The sequence below is a fragment of the Stomoxys calcitrans genome, chromosome 2, assembly GCF_963082655.1.
Source record: "Stomoxys calcitrans chromosome 2, idStoCalc2.1, whole genome shotgun sequence".
NCBI classification, from domain to species: Eukaryota; Metazoa; Arthropoda; class Insecta; order Diptera; family Muscidae; genus Stomoxys; species Stomoxys calcitrans.
In genome coordinates, this window is record NC_081553.1 from 49,802 (window position 1) to 67,974 (window position 18,173).

Genomic DNA, 18,173 nt, shown 5'->3' on the forward strand with positions numbered 1-18,173 from the left:
AGGAATTAACTCTTCCCTAATTCAAATAGAATCCTCTGTAAACAACACAATCAAGCGCTACTTAGTTGGATCTGTCTACATCCCAAGCAGATACTCGCCTCAAAGACTTGAGGCTGACTTGAGCAAATTGTCACAGTTATGTGATAATTTTGATGGCTTTATATTAGGTGGAGATCTGAATGCTAGAAATTTGGCTTGGGGCGACACTCTTAATAATACAAATGGGAATGTACTGTCAAAGTGGCTGGAAGATAATGCAATGGACGTCGCCAGGTTTTGTGACTCATCTCCTTCATATCCAAATGCGAATTCTTTTTTAGACCATTTTCTCCTTAGCACCAACTTTATCGATGGAACAACTTTTTGAAATAACGACCATTCCAACTTTCTCTGATCATTTTCCGTTGAAACTGAAAATAAAAATAAAATGCTCAGATATCACTTTGACTCCTGTACAATCTTATACATCTTACAAGAATACCAATTGGGATAACTTCCGTAATGATCTAGATGCTGCATCTCGTCAGATAATGCCTCCCATAAACCGTAACCTCAATAATCAGGAAATTGATTTATTGATAGGAGATTTCAACGATTCTCTTGCTGCTGTTCATGATGCTCATTCCGAAAATGTGGTAATCAACGATAATAAATTTCCTCTCTCGGAGAAAGCGAAGAAAATCTTCAAAATAAAACACCAGTGGCAAAAGGAGTTGAAAAGAATTTATCATCGCTCTGGAAATCGTCTCAGCAGTGTGTACAAAGTTCTTTCTAAGCAACTTCAACTACTTAAAGTAATAATAAAAGAAACAGTAGCGTTAGATCAAGCTAAATTGTTCAACAACAAATTGTCAAATATCAAACCTGGTCCGTCCGCATTCAAAGAAATATACGCCATCACAGGAAAAAAAAAGAACTCCCTTTTGCCAACATCTTCAACAGAATGATAATATTTTCACAACTAGCAATGATATTGCTGAGCAATTCCAAATTTTCTATTCATCTTCCTTCCGCGAAACAATTCCGGAGAGGCCTGTTCGTGATCTTGATGAAAAAATATCTTCCTGCATCAGTGTTGTCCCCAACCACATTTACACGTTTGATGAGAACCTTAATGCTCTTGAAAATCTAGACAACTTTCACTTCACGAATTCTGAAAAAATTAAAAATTTTATTCATTGTTTGAACAATAAAAAATCCAGTGGCATTGATGGAATAACAAATTTCATAATTAAGAAATTTCCAGAATCTACGCTAAAATTACTTACGTCACTATACAACAATTGTATTAATAACGGTTACTTTCCCGAAGATTGGAAAATAGCTAAAATTGTTCCAATCAAGAAGAAACCAAACAGCGAAACTGCAGCAGATTTTCGTCCAATTTCTTTACTGTCAAACGTGGGTAAACTTTTCGAGCGCATTCTGAAAGAGAAAATTGAAAATGATTTCGTAATCAACCCAATCTCTGACTTTCAATTTGGTTTCAAACGGAGCCATTCTACACAACACGCATTGCTGAAGTTTCAAAATGATATTATCACAAATCTTCGAACTCAAGTCTGCACAGTGGCAATATCTTTGGACATTGAAAAGGCGTTTGACTCTGTTTGTCACAAGGGCATATTGTATAAACTGATTGATTTGGGAACTGATCCATATCTGGTAAAATTAATTCTGAGCTTTCTTACTGGCCGAAAATTTTCTGTGTGCATTCAAAATACATCCTCTTCTTCAGGGCTAGTAAACAGTGGAGTTCCGCAAGGAAGTGTTCTAGCCCCGTTGCTGTTCAATCTGTTTCTTAATGATTTTCCCCACATCACTAACAACTCTATAGCAATCCTGTACGCCGACGATTGTTTAATTTATTCTCACAATATATCGCCTGCTCAAGCGCTAAGTAATGCTGTCACACATCTGAATATTATAAACGATTATTACAAATCTTGGGGCATTTAAATTAATGCTTCGAAATCTGAAGCCATTTGCATTCGCAATGCGTCAGGAAAATGCCCCAGGTTTGTAGTACCAGAAAGCAAAACATTGCATGTATCATTGGAAGGTGTCGAAATAAACTTTAAACCCAATATCAAATATTTAAGGGTATCATTTGATAAACTGATGAAATTTAACCAACACGCGCGTTCAATTCTGCAAAAAGCCAAGAAAATTGCTGTGATGTTTGCTTACCTATTCAACAACAAATACCTGCCGCAGCGAACCAAACTTCTTTTATACAAAGTGGCCATCAGATCAGTTCTGACATATGCATTTCCAGTCTGGTTCACTATTTCCCCAATAGTCGCCAAAGAAATGGAAATCTTTGAAAGGAAGATCTTGCAAAAATGTATTAATAGACACTATGCAACTCGAACAAAGAAGCACTCCAACTCATATGTATATGATGGTTCTGGAGTTGAGCCACTATGCAGCTATGTTTTGCGCCACCAAAAACTTTTTGTTGATAAACTGCCTATGCACGAAAACGTCTTGTTAAACGATATTTTTGAATCGGAAAAAAATATATTATGGTCTGGATCTGCTTATCTCTCTCCTGTAGGAATTTTAAATGAAAATATTGACAACGATCCAGCCCAATGTCTGCTGCCACTTTTGTTCCAGAAAACAGTACCTGGAGGCCACAGGGGTTAAATGCTAAAGATAAATAAAAAATAAATAATAAAAAAACACTTAAAAACGAAAATAATATAAAATGTACCAACACTAAACACAAGTATAATCATAAGAAAAACCAAATACTTTATTTTATTAATTTATATATGTACTTACAATTCCATTGTCGCAATTGTTCTATTGTACCTGAACGTTCGTTTACCATTTTATAAAAATATTTAACTGTGATATAGACATAAGCATTAAATTATATACATATACACGCATACATACAAAGTCATATCAATGAACTTACGTTTATAAGCTCTGTTGTCAATAGTAAAACAGACCACCGTTGTTAACTAGTGTTAAGCATCTTTGTTTTTATTATATATTTATTGACAGCTCTCTATTGCCTGTCCAGTAACAGTAAGGGCCGCGAACAAGCCTTTTCTCCCGCTTTCTGTTTTGTATGTAATACATCATATTATACTTTTCAATATTGCAAGTAGCATTTCATAACAAGTCCAATGTGTAATAGAATAAGACAACAATAGTTCTATGTGTTCATGTTAACCACTCGTTTATACCATTCATTGAAAAAGAAGAAGACTCAATAAAAACCTATTACTTCTACTACTACTTTTGTTTTTGGGCAACTGTCACTACCTGTAAATGAATAAATCTTGATTGCAACGTTCGCATTTGCAATATAACTGCTTATGGGAAATATTTTTGAAAAATATTCATCACTCAATCATCGTTGCAAAACGTCAAACGTTAGAAAAATGGTCGAAATGGAAGTGTCCAGAAATTTGACTCCCTAGTGGGAATTTGCGCCACCATCACCTCAGGGTTGTATCATTGATGTCGTTGTTCTTGGGCAAGTGAGCCAACCTTCTTAATTCAACCATGGTTACCTTCCTCAATCTATCTAGCCTTTGTGACATAATTACCAGGTAGTGTACCGTAAACAGCTGAGTATAATTTTTTCTCGCGAATTTCACTATCTGTCAACAAATTTTGGCTGTGTATGTGCGTATTATAGTTAAGAACTATACCATACAAACTACAAGTGACGCGAACTAGTAACTTACACAAAATCAGAGTTGTACTAATCACTGATTTTGACAGATAGTGCAATATTTTATTTATCAATATTTTGTTGGGCAACTGCCACTACCTGTAAATGAGTGTATCTTGCAAACCTGGTACAATAAGAAGGTAAAGTCATAAACATAGACAACAACGATACAACCCTGTGGGGATAGTAGCACACTGTCAAATGTACATTGTAGTTTTTATTTGCATTATCATGTGTAGCATCCACAATATCAAAAGAGTTATAATTGTAAACGAGTAAATTATAAAATCAAACAATAAAAATGTGAGAAAGAATTAAAATGTAAAAAACTTTAAAATCCACACAATGCATTTGACGTTCTGATGGGGTTTGGATTCAGCTCTGAAATTGGAAATTTGATCAGCTGGGCTAATGATTTTACCTTCTAATTGTACCAAGTACCTAGCTCCGCACTAGATCCCTAGTGTCGATTATTCGATTGTTAAAAAATCGATTTACCGATTGGCCAATTTATAGAACTTATTTATTTTGTTTGCAAGCATAAATATATACATCCGCTATATTGGATCATGTTTGAAGAAGATCTCAATATTAATAATGGTACAAATATATTTTTTGGTGAAATATTTGCAAATATGTGCCGATTAAGCACAGCAAAAGTACAAAAGCTCTTTTTGGTACATGCCGAAAAGATTGATTTCAAGGAAATAATTGTAAGTGTTGCCGGTTAACTTTGATTTTGATATTGATGGAACTATTAAATTTTTAAAAATTTTAAATATTGTGTAATTTATAAAGCGATCACTTTAATTAAAACGAAAAGTATAGAGGCCGGAGTTCACACTTTGTTATACAGTATATGTACTTATTTTATCTAAAATGTATTCGAGGTTATCGCGGATGAAGGATAATACTTTTGCGGTAAGAATGTTGAAGAATTTTAGTATTTTGGCATCTGACAATTGAAAACTTTTATATTTTGTTTAACTAATTATTGGCTATATATAACACATAACGAAGGACATACAGCGGTCAAAAAAAGTATTCATCATTCAATGTTTTTTTTTAATAAGTCTACAAAAGACAATTGCAATAAAAACATATTAAACTAATGATGCAGTAGTGCTTGTGTGATATATATGTACACAATTTCATTGTTTTTAAAGAAAAAAATAGTATTTATTGGAACAAAAAGGGCCATTTTACAGCTGAACACAAAAAATTAAACAAAAAAAGTATTCATCATTGCAAAAAAACAAAAAAATAAATAACATAATTTAAAAAAATTAATACTTTGTTATTCGACCACCGCGTCTTATAACTTCTTTTAAACGGTTTGACATCGATTGGACTAATTTAGCGGTTATATTTTGGTCTATATTAGTCCATTCCTCCATTATCACCTGTTGCATTTGACTCTTGCCCGAAAAATTGCGTGTTCTCAATTTGCGTTCGAGATGTTCCCAAAGATGTTCAATTGGGTTCAAGTCGGGACTTTGAGGAGGAGTTTTAATGACTTTGGGGCAGTTATACAGCATCCACATCTTGGTATTTAAAGCAGAATGTTTGGGGTCATTATCTTGATAATATTGAAAGTTATTACCAAGCCCAAGTTTTACAGCACTATCTTTTAAATTCCTCTTTAAAATGTCAATGTAATACTTATGATCCATTACTCCATTAATAATTTCAAGATTTCCCGCTCCTGAAGCCGCCATACACCCCCAAACCATTAAACCACCTCCACCATGTTTTACAGTAGCAACTGTGTTTCGTTCTTCAAGCTCTGTATTTGGTTTTCTGTACACTATGACCTTTCCATCGCACCCAAAAAGATTAAACTTGCTCTCGACTGCAAAAATTACTGTTTACCAAAATGATTCGGGCTGTTTTACATACATTTTTGCGAAGTTTAGCCTTTTCACTCGGTTTATTTTATTTATAAAGGGCTTCTTACGTGCAGTTCTTCCTCTGTAACTATGCCTTTTGAGTGTATTTCGAATTGTTTGTGTAGTAACTTCCTTCCCTAAATATTCCATAGTGTTTTTACGAAGAATGGTCGCATTTGTCTTCGGAGTTTTCTGAACTTGCCGCACTAGCCAACGCACATCTCCAACTGAAAGTGCTTTTGGTCGACCAGATCTTGGTTTATTGTCAACAGTTTTCGTTTCTGTCCACTTTCTGATGATGGATTGTATAGTAGATCGTGGTCTATTTAATATTTCACTGATAGTTTTTTGAGTTAAACCATTCCTGTGGTGTTTTATTATCAAAACTTTTACCTCATCAGAAACCTCGTTTTGCTTACGACCCATTTTGACAAAAACTATATTTTCAATGAAATTAAATATTTGCTGTCAAGGGCAAAGCCTCCTTTACTAAATAAAACAGAAAAGGGGGATTCCCAAATAATATTTGAATTTGACTTTGATGATAGCACATCAATGATGAATACTTTTTTTGTTCTGTTTTTGGTGTTATTATATAAAATTGCATTTTTTGCGCTAATTAAATTTATTTTTTGAATTTATTTTAAAACATATTACGAAAAATAAACTATTGCATAAAACTGCATTATTTGTTTACTTTAAATTTTCTTCAATTACCCAAAATAAGTGAATTTATTATCAATTTTGCTAATGATGAATACTTTTTTTGACCGCTGTATTTGTTTTTTAGCGGCCCAAGTGCATTTTACCGGCTTACTAATTCCTTTGAAAATGACATAATTTTTACAGTTTGGCGTGCTGATTCTTAAGATATAAAAAAAAACAATTTCCAGAGCTTCCATTCATATATAAATTATAAGCTTTTACTGTTCCAAACAGAAGTTACATGAACTTTTTTCAAAGTAAGATTTTTATTTCAAATATTTAAGCTTTCGAAAAAAGCGGTTTATTTAAAATACTTTTGGCTATTTTTAACTGTTGGACATATGGAGGAGTAAAATATTTTAAATCCCTCCAGCTTTAGATTGCAAAGAGGATTTTATTTAAAATACTCTTGGCTATTTCCTACGGTTTACCGGCCTTAGGCCGTCTAATTTGTCCAACTTTAGAAGGCAAAGAAAGTTTTATTTAAAATGCTCTTGGCTATTTCCTTCAAATTACTTCTGGCTAATTAGATGAATTATACATCAAATGAAAATTTAGAGGAGTAGCTATTGTAATCTGAAAAAATTTACGATATTCTATGTAGGAAAATGTTTAAAAAAAGTTAGCATTTACATTTTGAACTTTAAAAACACGATCTAAGTCCCAAACCAACAATTTTTTTTACATTTTCATTCAGCACATCAAACTCTATCGCCTGAAAAATATTACGCTTTTTGGCGAGGGCCCGTAAACTTTAGCAAGTGCAGTTTACGGGTATGCGAGATATTAACGAAGTCAATATATTTTTTTTATTAATTTACTAGTTGACCCGGGCCCTCTCCGCTGCGCCTTCTTTTACTTTATATGGGACAAAAGTTTCCTTGGAATATTTATTTTCGACAATTAAAGATCTTGTAGTGAAATACCATGCTAACTTGACTAACAGTTTAACAATATAAGTGCTTTATCTGAATCCCATATGATCTTTATTGGTCTACGAATTTAAGTTTGGATGTAAGGTGTACTCCATTCTTAAAATACTTCATTTCGGCTCGATAATAATTCTCATGATGTCTGATTTAGTGGTGTTTTTGGGGGAGACGTGTTTCCCCAGATACTTGGCCCTGAAAAAATATAAGCATCATGCTCTTCTCTCAAATACCATTTATTTAAACCCCATATTGCCATTGGCTTAAGAGAAGTTTACAGGATGAGGCGTCCCCCAAATACATGTCCCCAAAATAGGATATCAAATTCGTTTTCTAATCTCAAATACCTTTCATTTGAGCCACATATTGGCATGGTCGAAAAATTATTTCCCTTGGGGGTGTTTTGGGAAAGGGGTGATGCCCTAAATACATGGTCCAACATTTGGATATCAAATTCGTATTCTACTCCCAAATACCTTCATTTGAGCCCCATATTGCGATAGTTACTAAAAAATTGCTGTTTGTGGGGTATTTTGGAAAAGAGGTAGACCCCAGAAAATTGGTCCCGAAAATGACTATCAATTCTTGCTCTATACCTTTCATTTAAGCTCCACATTGACATGATTGGTAAACATGCCCGATTTAGAGGTGTTTTGGGGTGGTCCCCCAAACACTAAGTCTGGAAAATATATCAGCAACGTGCTCTATTCACATATATCTATATATCATTTATTTGAACCCCATATTGCCATTGCCCTCAAAATTGGATTTCAAATTCGATTTCTAATCTCATTTAAACTCCTTATTGCAAAAGTCAGCAAATATGTCCGGTTTGGGGTATTGGTCCTAAAAACTATGATTTTGTTCCACTCTCTTTAAGACCCAAATTGTTTTGGTGAGCAAATATGTCCTATTTGGTGTTGTTATGGTGGTGGGACGTCCGCTAGACAGTTGGCTCCTAATGTTGATATCAGATACGTGGTTTACTCCCACATACCTTTAATTTGAGCCCCATATTTCCATAGTCGGCAAACATGGCTGGCTTGGGGGATGGGCAGCCACTCAGTGAGTTGGCCTTGATAATATATATCGGATTCGTGTTCCACTTTAAAAACCCTCTTTTTTGAGCCTCATATTGCAATAGTCAGAAAATACTTACTATTTGGGTGGTGTTGTGGGGGTGGCGTGGCCCCGTAGACACTTTTCCCGAATATTGATATCTAATTCGTGCTTTACGCCCAAAGACCTTTCATTTGAGCCCCATATTGCTATGGTAGAAAATTCGTCGCCTTTGGGGGATGTTTTTGGTGAGAGTCGGCCCCCCAAACACTTGGTCCCATATTTGGATATCGTCATTCTGTTTGTAACTACTCGAAGTATTCGTCTAAGACCCCATAAAGTATATATATTCTTGATCGTCGCGACATTTTATGTCGATCTAGCCATGTCCGTCCTTCTGTCCGTCCGTCCGTCTGTCTGTCGAAAGCACACTAACTTCCGAAGGAGTAAAGCTAGCCGCTTGAAATTTTGCACAAATACTTCTTATTAGTGTAGGTCGGTTGGTATTGTAAATGGGTCATATCGGTTCATGTTTTGATATAGCTGCCATATAAACCGATCTTGGGTCTTGACTTCTTGAGCCTCTAGAGTGCGTAATTCTTATTCGATTGAAATGAAATTTTGCACGATGTGTTTTGTTATGATACCCAACAACTGTGCCAAGTATGGTTCAAATCGCTCCATAACCTGATATAGCTGTCATATAAACCGATCTTGGGTCTTGACTTCTCGAGCCTCTAGAGGGCGCAATTCTTATCTGATTTGGCTGAAATTTGACGTATTTTACTCTTACTTTCAACACCCGTGTCAAATAAGGTTCAAATCGGTTCATAACCTGATATAGCTGTCATATAAAAGATATGACCTGTTTTCCCTAAGAAGAGATGCGGGGAAAAGAACTCGACAAATGCGATCCATGGTGGAGGGTATATAAGATTCGGCCCGGCCGAACTTAGCACGCTTTTACTTGTTGAATATTTTCTTTGCCGTAGGAATATTTTTTATGTGGCGAACGCACAGATAATTCGCGACCCAGCGTTTCAGGCCTGGCTGGAGGAACGTGTTGGCAATGCTCCTCAAATAGTTAGTCGAATGCCTTTGATAGGTCCAGTGCCACGAGGACCGTCCTATCGCATGGCCTGGGCTGATTGAAGCCACGGCAAATATGTGTGGTAATGACATGCAAAGCAGTTTTTTGCTATGCAGTCTTCAAAATCCATGTTGATGCACGGCGAATGGAAATTCTCCTACGAGGCTCGGGAGGAGTTACTCCTCAAGCGTCTTTGTCACTATTACGCGGCCACAATTTCCGCTTATGTTCGTTGACTACCCCGTTTATTTCCAGATTCAGCTCGCTGATTCTGGGGTTAGAGGGGTCCATACATCGAATCCCATCACGCTCGTCTGCGAGTACCACTGCCTGCGCTGGAAAATTAGGCCGCACTTTGGGGTATGCGACCGGCTGGTATAAATCGAGCGGCTGCTGCGTTAATGATGTCTCGGAATTTCCTCTCGGCAACTAGCACATCCGAGGGGGGATATCAGTTCACTGAAGCGGCGATTGGTATACTCTCTGAACCCAGGGAATGCAACGGAAATGTCCGGCCGGACCTGCCTGCTATCCCCATGCACTCCATGTTGGAGTCAATAGCACCAGGCGCAGGCGAGATAGGCCTATACGGCACGAAATGGTGTTTCACGAAGGCCAATACCCCACCTCTATTCCTTGAGCGATCCTTACATAGCACATTGTATCAATGACAACTGTCCAAGCTGCAGGCGTTGGTCAGCTTTGTCTCCTGGATCGCTGCAACCAATATTTTCGTCCGACTCATAAATTCCACAATCTAGTCGATCTTGGCACGGAGACCGTTGCAATTCAATTTCACTTCCCGGCACATAGTCCGACGACGAGGACGCACTCAACAGAATCAAGCAGGCAACGAGGACGCAAAAGGCGACGATGCAAAAGGCGACGACGACGCTTGTGACCCTCTGCTTTTTATGTTACCACAGCACCTTGCAACATATTCAGTATAACTATACTCACGTAGTGATGTAGGACCAGAGCAAGATCGGAAATGTACCCACTTCATGCATTGGTTCTGGCAAATCGAACAGAACCATGTCCGGAGTTCTTTTCAATCCCGGCACGGACTAGAGGCGTACGTAGAAGGCACTCCGGGATGCGCCTCTACCATGAAAAAAGGGCCTCCTATGAACGATGGGTCGCGAATTATCTGTGTGGTCGCCAGTCATTTGTGGAATTTAGGGATAAGAAGTCGAAACACCGTGGGTGAAACAGGGAGTTCCCCAAGGTGGGGTGATATCTCCGGCACTGGTAAACCTCTACCTATCCTCCATTCCACCCCTCCAGACGGCATCGTATCATATGCGGACGATTGTACGATCATGGCATCAGGCCCCCCACCCATTGATGACATTTGCGCTGGTTGAACATCTACCTCAACGAGCTTGCCTCTGCAAGAAATCTGAAGATATCCGCCACCAAATCTTCAGCCACACTGTTCATTACAAATACGCGTGAGGTGAATACTGAGCTGACTGTGATGGTAGATGGAGAAATGATTCCGACCATCAAGTGTCCCAAAATACTTGGCGTCACATTTGATAGCTCTTACACATTCTCCTCACATGCCACAGCAATCTGCAATAAAGTCAAAAGCAGAAACAAGGTCCTCAAGTCACTCGCTGGCAGCACTTAGGGTGCAGACAAAGAAACCTTGTTGACCACGTCAGTGTGGTCTCGTCAACTTTGTGACACGATCTGTCAGAATGTCGCCCTCCGAACTGCGACGGGCTGTCTCCTCAGTTCTCATGTGGACCACCTCCATCAGGAGACAAAGATTCTACCAGTGCGAAGACATAATTACATGCTGTCTAAGCAATACCTTTTGGGCTGTTATCACAAAAATCATCCAAATCATCATCTTGTGGATAGATATCCACCGCCCAGAAGCCTTAAGGTAGATCTACATGATCTAGAGCGTGAGGTTCAGCGCTACAAGAGAGAACCTCTAGATCAAGCGGCATATCAAGTGGGTCTGAACAACATTCATGCAGACACGGTAGTAGATGCGGTAATTGGCTACCGGGTGAATGTAGTCCTTGGAGAACGACCGCCACCCATTGCACCCAAAGAAATCGACCTCCCCCTGCCAGAGTGGTTTGGGTTCAATCATCCAAATCATCATCTTGTGGATAGATATCCACCGCCCAGAAGCCTTAAGGTAGATCTACATGATCTAGAGCGTGAGGTTCATCGCTACAAGAGAGAACCTCTAGATCAAGCGGCATATCAAGTGGGTCTGAACAACATTCATGCAGACACGGTAGTAGATGCGGTAATTGGCTACCGGGTGAATGTAGTCCTTGGAGAACGACCGTCACCCATTGCACCCAAAGAAATCGACCTCCCCCTGCCAGAGTGGTTCGGGTTCAATTACGTTCCGGCAGATGCAGCCGCCTCAATTGCCACAGAGCTAGGATTGATGCCGACGTGCAAGATGTATGTTCCGATTGTAACATATGACCATACCCACTCGACTCAGACTCAGATCCCTGTGGACGCACCCCATCTTAGTCGCAGAGTTCCTGGGTCTTGACACTCAACAGAATCAAGCAGACGAAAGATAGGACACAATAAACTGCTACAACAACAACAACAACACAATAGGCTGTCTCCTTTTCTGATACCTCGTTTGGTATTAAATGGTTCGGAGAGATTCTTTCCCATTCTTTCTAAGGAACGTGTATCAGCAAGTTCCATCCTGCAGAGTCTTATTCATTACAGGGATGCCAAACTCAGGCATGGCTTGAAATACCTTTGAACGTATAGGGGTATCGAAAGCGGCTTTGTATCCAACAAAGAGATGGTAGGTGTTGATTTGTCCTTATCTGGTCTTTTCCAGGATTGGCGCAGTGTAAATATGTGGTCTAGGGTGGATTTACAAGGTCTTAAGCCACATAGTCAGGACACAAATATATCATTGACTTTAGGTTTTAATCTTTCACACAGTACGCTCCAGAGTATGCGATGGGGAGGAGACTTATTTCTTTGTAGTCTTGTCTTCTTTGTTGTGTACGGGATATAGTATGCTGAGGTTCCAATCATCGGGTTTGCGTTCATCTAGGTTTGATGTTTCAATCTTTGGTAGAATTTTCGGACTTCATTCTGACTTCTGAATTCGCTCGTACTCACGTCTTTCCATTTTTTTTTCTTTCTGCGGAATAGATGGGGAGGAGACTTATTTCTTTGTAATCTTGTCTTCTTTGTTGTGTACGGGATATAGTATGCTGAGGTTCCAATCATCGGGTTTGCGTTCATCTAGGTTTCATGTTTCAATCTTTGGTAGAATTTTCGGACTTCATTCTGACTTCTGAATTCGCTCGTACTCACGTCTTTCCATTTTTTTTCTTTCTGCGGAATAGATGTTTCTCTTCTCTTCTTTTCTCCTCTCTCTTTTTCTTCCGATACCTCACCTTCATCTGGCGCGTTGCTACTGATTGCAGGGTTGCTCTCTTTACCGCATTCTTGGCTTCAGTCGTACCATGGGTTTCTTCCTTCCCTATCTTCGCATTAAAATCTCCCAGAACGATTTTTCTCTCTCTAGGCGCTCCTAGAAAATATCCTTGGCCTGCACGTCCTTGTCTGCCATCGGGGCATCGGCACAAATAAGGTTAATGTTGAAGAATTTGGCTTCTATACGGATTGTGGCTAGCCTCTCATCTACCAAAATTAAGCTTGAGACAAATTGTTTCAGTCTCCGACTAACCACAAATCCAAAGCCAAATTCATGCCTCGTGTTATGGCAACTATAGTATAGTTCGTCACCGTTTGGTGTTGTTCCGACGCCATTCCCGGTCCATCGCACTTCCTGTAAGGTGGTAATATCTGGCTTATACTTCTTGCTCTAGATCTTAGTTGAAAACAAGTTGTTATACTATGCAATCTTCGAAGTCCATGCTGATACTCGTCGAATGTAAATTCTCCAGGGTTTGGGAGGAGAAGTCTTCCAAACGGCTTCTGGTCAATGAAGGGTGATTGGTCTTTATGGCTTTCCAGGCATCAGGAGCGGGATCACTTTTCCCATCTTCGAGATATCGGGTACTAAAAGATTGTTCAAATACAGGTTGAGGACAGTTGTAAGGTACTCGACTCCAAGTAGATCCAGATAATGCCGGATACATAAAATCGTATCCGGCATTATCAAATACCATTTTTTAAAAATCTATAATTTATAAATTGTGTTGTTGTCGTCACCATTAAACATTAAAAAAGATTGCTAAACCCAAATCAGAGTCTATCTATTCTAAATTCCATCTAGACTTGGCTAAATTCGGTGCAAAAATCTCTATTTGTGAAATGTACCCTTATGTAGGAGTTACTATAGAATATTAATCGATTCGTCCATGGATTATACTTTCGCTTCCTTCCTTTGTTATGCTGCCAAAATAGGAGAAGTTGAACGTCTTCAATGAGATCGTTTATAGTAAACTGTGTAAGATTTGATGTTCCTTACCAATTTGGTCTTTGCCTACTTTGACAGCATTTCCATTCAGTCATTCCAGTTTCGCCATTATGTGCTCAAAGCGATGCGCAAAGAGGCATATATCATCCGCGTAGTCGATGCCCCCGAGGAAGTCGTTATTACCTCAGCGTATGCCAGAGAGCGCCTCAACATTAGTTGCGTATAATACGGAGTCTAATAAAATTACAAATAGCGTCGGTGACCGGATGCAACCCTGCTTCACTCCTTTGTCGATCCCGAAAGGACGGCTCTCTTTTCCATTGAAACGGACTTAAACTTCAGCATTTCTATATAGCTCCGTACAACGTACTCCACATTGAACCTGAACGAAACAGTGTCAAAAGCACGCTCGAAGTCGATAAATAAAAGGTATAGGTGTGTATTAAGTTCTGCAGACTGTTCAATGATTATGCGCATGGAGTAAATGTGATCGGCGCAAGAACGATTTGCCCGAAAACCTGTCTGCGAAATACGCTGCAGAAGAAGACTTTTCATCTCTGATGATGCCGACGTTCAAGATGTATGTCCCGATTGTAACCAGGGTCCACACGATACATGTCACCTGTTTAACTGCCCGGCCAGACCCACTCGATTCAGACCCAGCTCCCTATGGACTCACCCCATCTTAGTCGCAAAGGTCCTGGATCTTAACACTCAACAGAATCAAGCAGTGGAAAGATAGAACACAACAAACTGCTACAACAACAACAACTTGGTATCACTTTATTTATTGCGTTTAGCAACGTCTATTCCGTGGGGACAGTGTTTGTATCCCAGGCCACCCTGATTATTGGGGTGATTGCCTGAGCCCATGTATGGGTGTTGTTTTGCTTCTCCTTTAATGTTGCCCTGTATTCGAGCGCTGTTTCGTGGTCTTTTAGGTTTAAGATGTTGAACTTTGTGCTTTTTGTTTGAGTCCTTTTCACGACAGCTGAACGTAGACGTAGTAGCGTAGCGGCTGCATCTGCCAGAACGTAATTGAGCCAGAACCACTCTGGTTTGCCGGAGGAGGTCGATTGCTTCAGGTGTAATGGGTGGCGGTCGTTCTCCAAGGACTACATTCACCCGGTAGTCAATTACCGCATCTACTACCGTGTCTGCATGAATGTTGTTTAGACCTGATTGATATACCGTTTGATCTGAAGTTCTCTCTTGTAGCGCTGAACCTCACGCTCTAGATCATGTAGATCTACCTTAAGGCTTCGAGCGGTGGATATCTATCCACAAGATGATGATTTGGATGGTTTCTGCGATAACAGCCCAAAAGGTATTGCTTAGACAGCATGTAGTTATGTCTTTGCAATAGTAGGATCTTTGTCTCCGGATGAGGTGGTCCATATGAGAACTGAGGAGACAACCCGTCGCAGTTCAGAGGGCGGCATTCTGACAGATCTGAATATTATTTCACTGCGTGTCATAATGTTGACGAGACCACACTGGCGCTGCATAACTTACCACAGACCGGCCAATTGCTTTGTACGTGGCCAACAAGGTTTTTTGTCTGCACCCCAAGTGCTGCCAGCAAGTAACTTGAGGACCTTGTTTCTAATTTTGACTTTATCCAGCTTGTAATTATAGCATGATGTTGCTACCACGTAAACCGGTCTCTCGACAAGTAAACCGGTTCCTATAAGCTTTAATTTTGGCTGGTTTGGAGGAAGGTTGTATGTAGAATAAAATTATGCACTTCAACTTAATTTATTTTGCATAAATTTTTAGCAGAATCCATGGTGGTGGTTTCCCAAGATTCGGCCCGGCCAATCTTAGCACACTTTTACTTGTTTTTTGTAAATTGTGATTTGTGTTATGTATTTGGCAGGTCGGCAGACGTTTGTCTGGACCCGGTTCCACCAAATAATACAATCATACATTCATCGGCCCACAATATGTTCCTCCAGTTTGCAATCGGCAAATCGATTTGTCCTTTAGCGAACTTTAACCGTGCAACTGTATACTTCTTGGTCAGCAATGGTACCATTCTTGGAATTTTTGCGAATAAGTTATTTTCCAAAAAACGTTTGTGAATAGTGGGACCAATTTCGTTCCCCTGCAAAATTTCAGCCAAATCGGACCAAAATTCCGGTTTATAAGGACTCAAGAATTCAAATCGGCAGATCGGTTTAAATGGGAGCTATACCAAGTTATAGACTGATTTGGACTTTACTTAGTACAATTGTTGAAAGTCAAAACAGAACGCTACATGCAAAATTTCAGCCAAATCGGAAAAATTGCAGCTAGGAAACGCTTAAGAAGTCAAATCGAGAGATCGGTTTATATAGGAGCTATATCAGGTTATACACCGATTTGGACCGTACTTAGCACACTACATGCAAAATTTAAGCTAAGTTAGACAAAAATTGCGTTTTCCAAGCGCTCAAGAAGTCTAATCGAGAGATCGGTTTTTATGGGAGCTATATTTAAATCTGAACCGATATGGCCCATCTGCAATCTCCAACGACGTACATCAGCGGCTAGCTTTCCGCGTTCGACCACTATTGTGATTTCAACAGACGGACGGATCGACATGACTCAGAATGTCGAGGCGATGAAGAATATATATACTTTATGGGGTCTTAGATCAATATTTCGAGGTGTTACAAACGGATTAGTATACCCCCTTTATGTAGTGGTGGCTATAAAAAAAGAAGTAAATGCGTGCTAAGTTCGACCGGGACAAATCTTATATACCATGCATCGCATGTTTCCTGTTCTGTTCAAATATATATGAGCTATACCAGGTTATGGACTGTACTTGTCATGGCTGGTACAAGTCATAGAAAAATACCACCTCCAAAATTTCAGTCAAATTGAGAGATTGGTTTATATGACAGCTATATCAGGTTATGCACCGATTTAGACCATACTTAGCACATTTTTTGGAAGTCATACCAAAACAACATATGCAAAATTTCAAATAGCATTAGAATTGAGCCCTCTAGAGGTTGAAGAAGTCAAATCGGGAGATCGGTTTATGTGGCGGCTATAAAAAGTTATGGATTAATTTAGAACATACTTGCCATAGTTGTTGGGAGTCATACAAAAACGATATGTGCAAAATTTCTACTAAATTGGATAAGAATTGCTCAAGAAGTTTAATCGAGAGATCTATATCAGGCTATGGACTGATTTAGACCATACTTGGCACCAAAATGATATGTACAAAATTTCAGCCAAATCGGAATTGAGCACTCTACAACCTCAAGAAGTCTAATCGGGAGATCGCTTTATATGCCAGCTATATCAGTATATGAATGGATGTGAACCATACTTGGCACAATTGTTGGAAGTCATAACAAAACAAATATCAAGACATTTCGTCCACTGTGCGGTTTATGAATCGATGTGAACCATACTTTGCACAATTGTTGGAAGTCATAACAAAACAAATATCAAGACGTTTCGTCCACTGTGTGGTTAAACGTTTTAGTTGTTTTATAAAATATTGTTATGGGTAAAATTTTGTCATAGACCAAGACCAATTCACGACTTGGTTTTATTTTCACGGGCTTCACGTTTGGCAGATTCACTTTCTTAGGAAAACCGCTCATAGCTGTGTCCTCGGCTAAAATCCTGTCAACGTTTTTCTGTTTCTTTTCCGATTCGTTTGTATTGGGTTGCCCAAAAAGTAATTGCGGATTTTTTAAAAGAAAGTAAATGCATATTTAACTTTAATCAAATATACTTTTTTTACACTTTTTTTTCTAAAGCAAGCTAAAAGTAACAGCTGATAACTGACAGAAGAAAGAACGCAATTACAGAGACATAAGCTGTGAAATTATTTGTCAACGCCGACTATATGAAAAATCCGCAATTACTTTTTGGACAACCCAATAGTATTTTCCAGCTCAGATTATTTTTACTCTTGTCCAAGTGATCATTTTGTGCCGTTACTTCAATTACTTGTCTCTCCAAATTTTCGATATTCTTGTTCAAGCGTTTTGCGACCTCTTTCAACTGCTTGACGGCACCCGCATTTATCTCTGCATACGTTTCTTCTGGGGTCAATACCCAGTTTGAATTCGTCTTCCTGATCCGTAGCCTGATGGTGGAATTATTTCCATTCCCGAACCTATCACCTCATAATTTTGTTCTTCAGTTTTTGCTATTGGATCGTCATTAATATTTTCACTATTCAATTTGGGAAGCCATAATTTCCTAAACTCATACACTCAGTTTTTGGTTGCTGAAAATGGGAAAGCAGGCAGCACTACTGTTTCAGCAAAAATAGGGCTGCTGTATTAGCAAGCATTTCGTACTGCAATTTCAACTGACAAAATCTGCTGTTTTGAGAACACAAGTCTGTTGATAAAAAAAATTTTATGCTACTTTTTATGCTTGGAAG

At 38.9% G+C, this 18,173-nt stretch overlaps 1 protein-coding gene across 7 annotated transcripts in view; it reads left to right on the forward strand.

Annotated features, from left to right (window-relative positions):
* Positions 1–4,026: 4,026 nt before the first annotated feature.
* LOC106087321 (spindle assembly abnormal protein 6 homolog) overlaps positions 4,027–18,173 on the forward strand; it is a 51,355-nt gene continuing 37,208 nt past the window's right edge. For 3 of the 7 annotated variants that reach the window (XM_013252324.2, XM_059363146.1, XM_059363145.1), the window contains exon 1: positions 4,027–4,410. In XM_013252324.2, the coding sequence (XP_013107778.2) occupies positions 4,267–4,410 (144 nt within the window). In that variant the 5' untranslated portion in view covers positions 4,027–4,266. Of the gene's footprint in view, positions 4,411–4,495; positions 4,619–18,173 lie in introns of all 7 variants that reach the window. The other 4 variants (XM_059363149.1, XM_059363147.1, XM_059363148.1 and 1 more) reach the window with 3 other exon arrangements.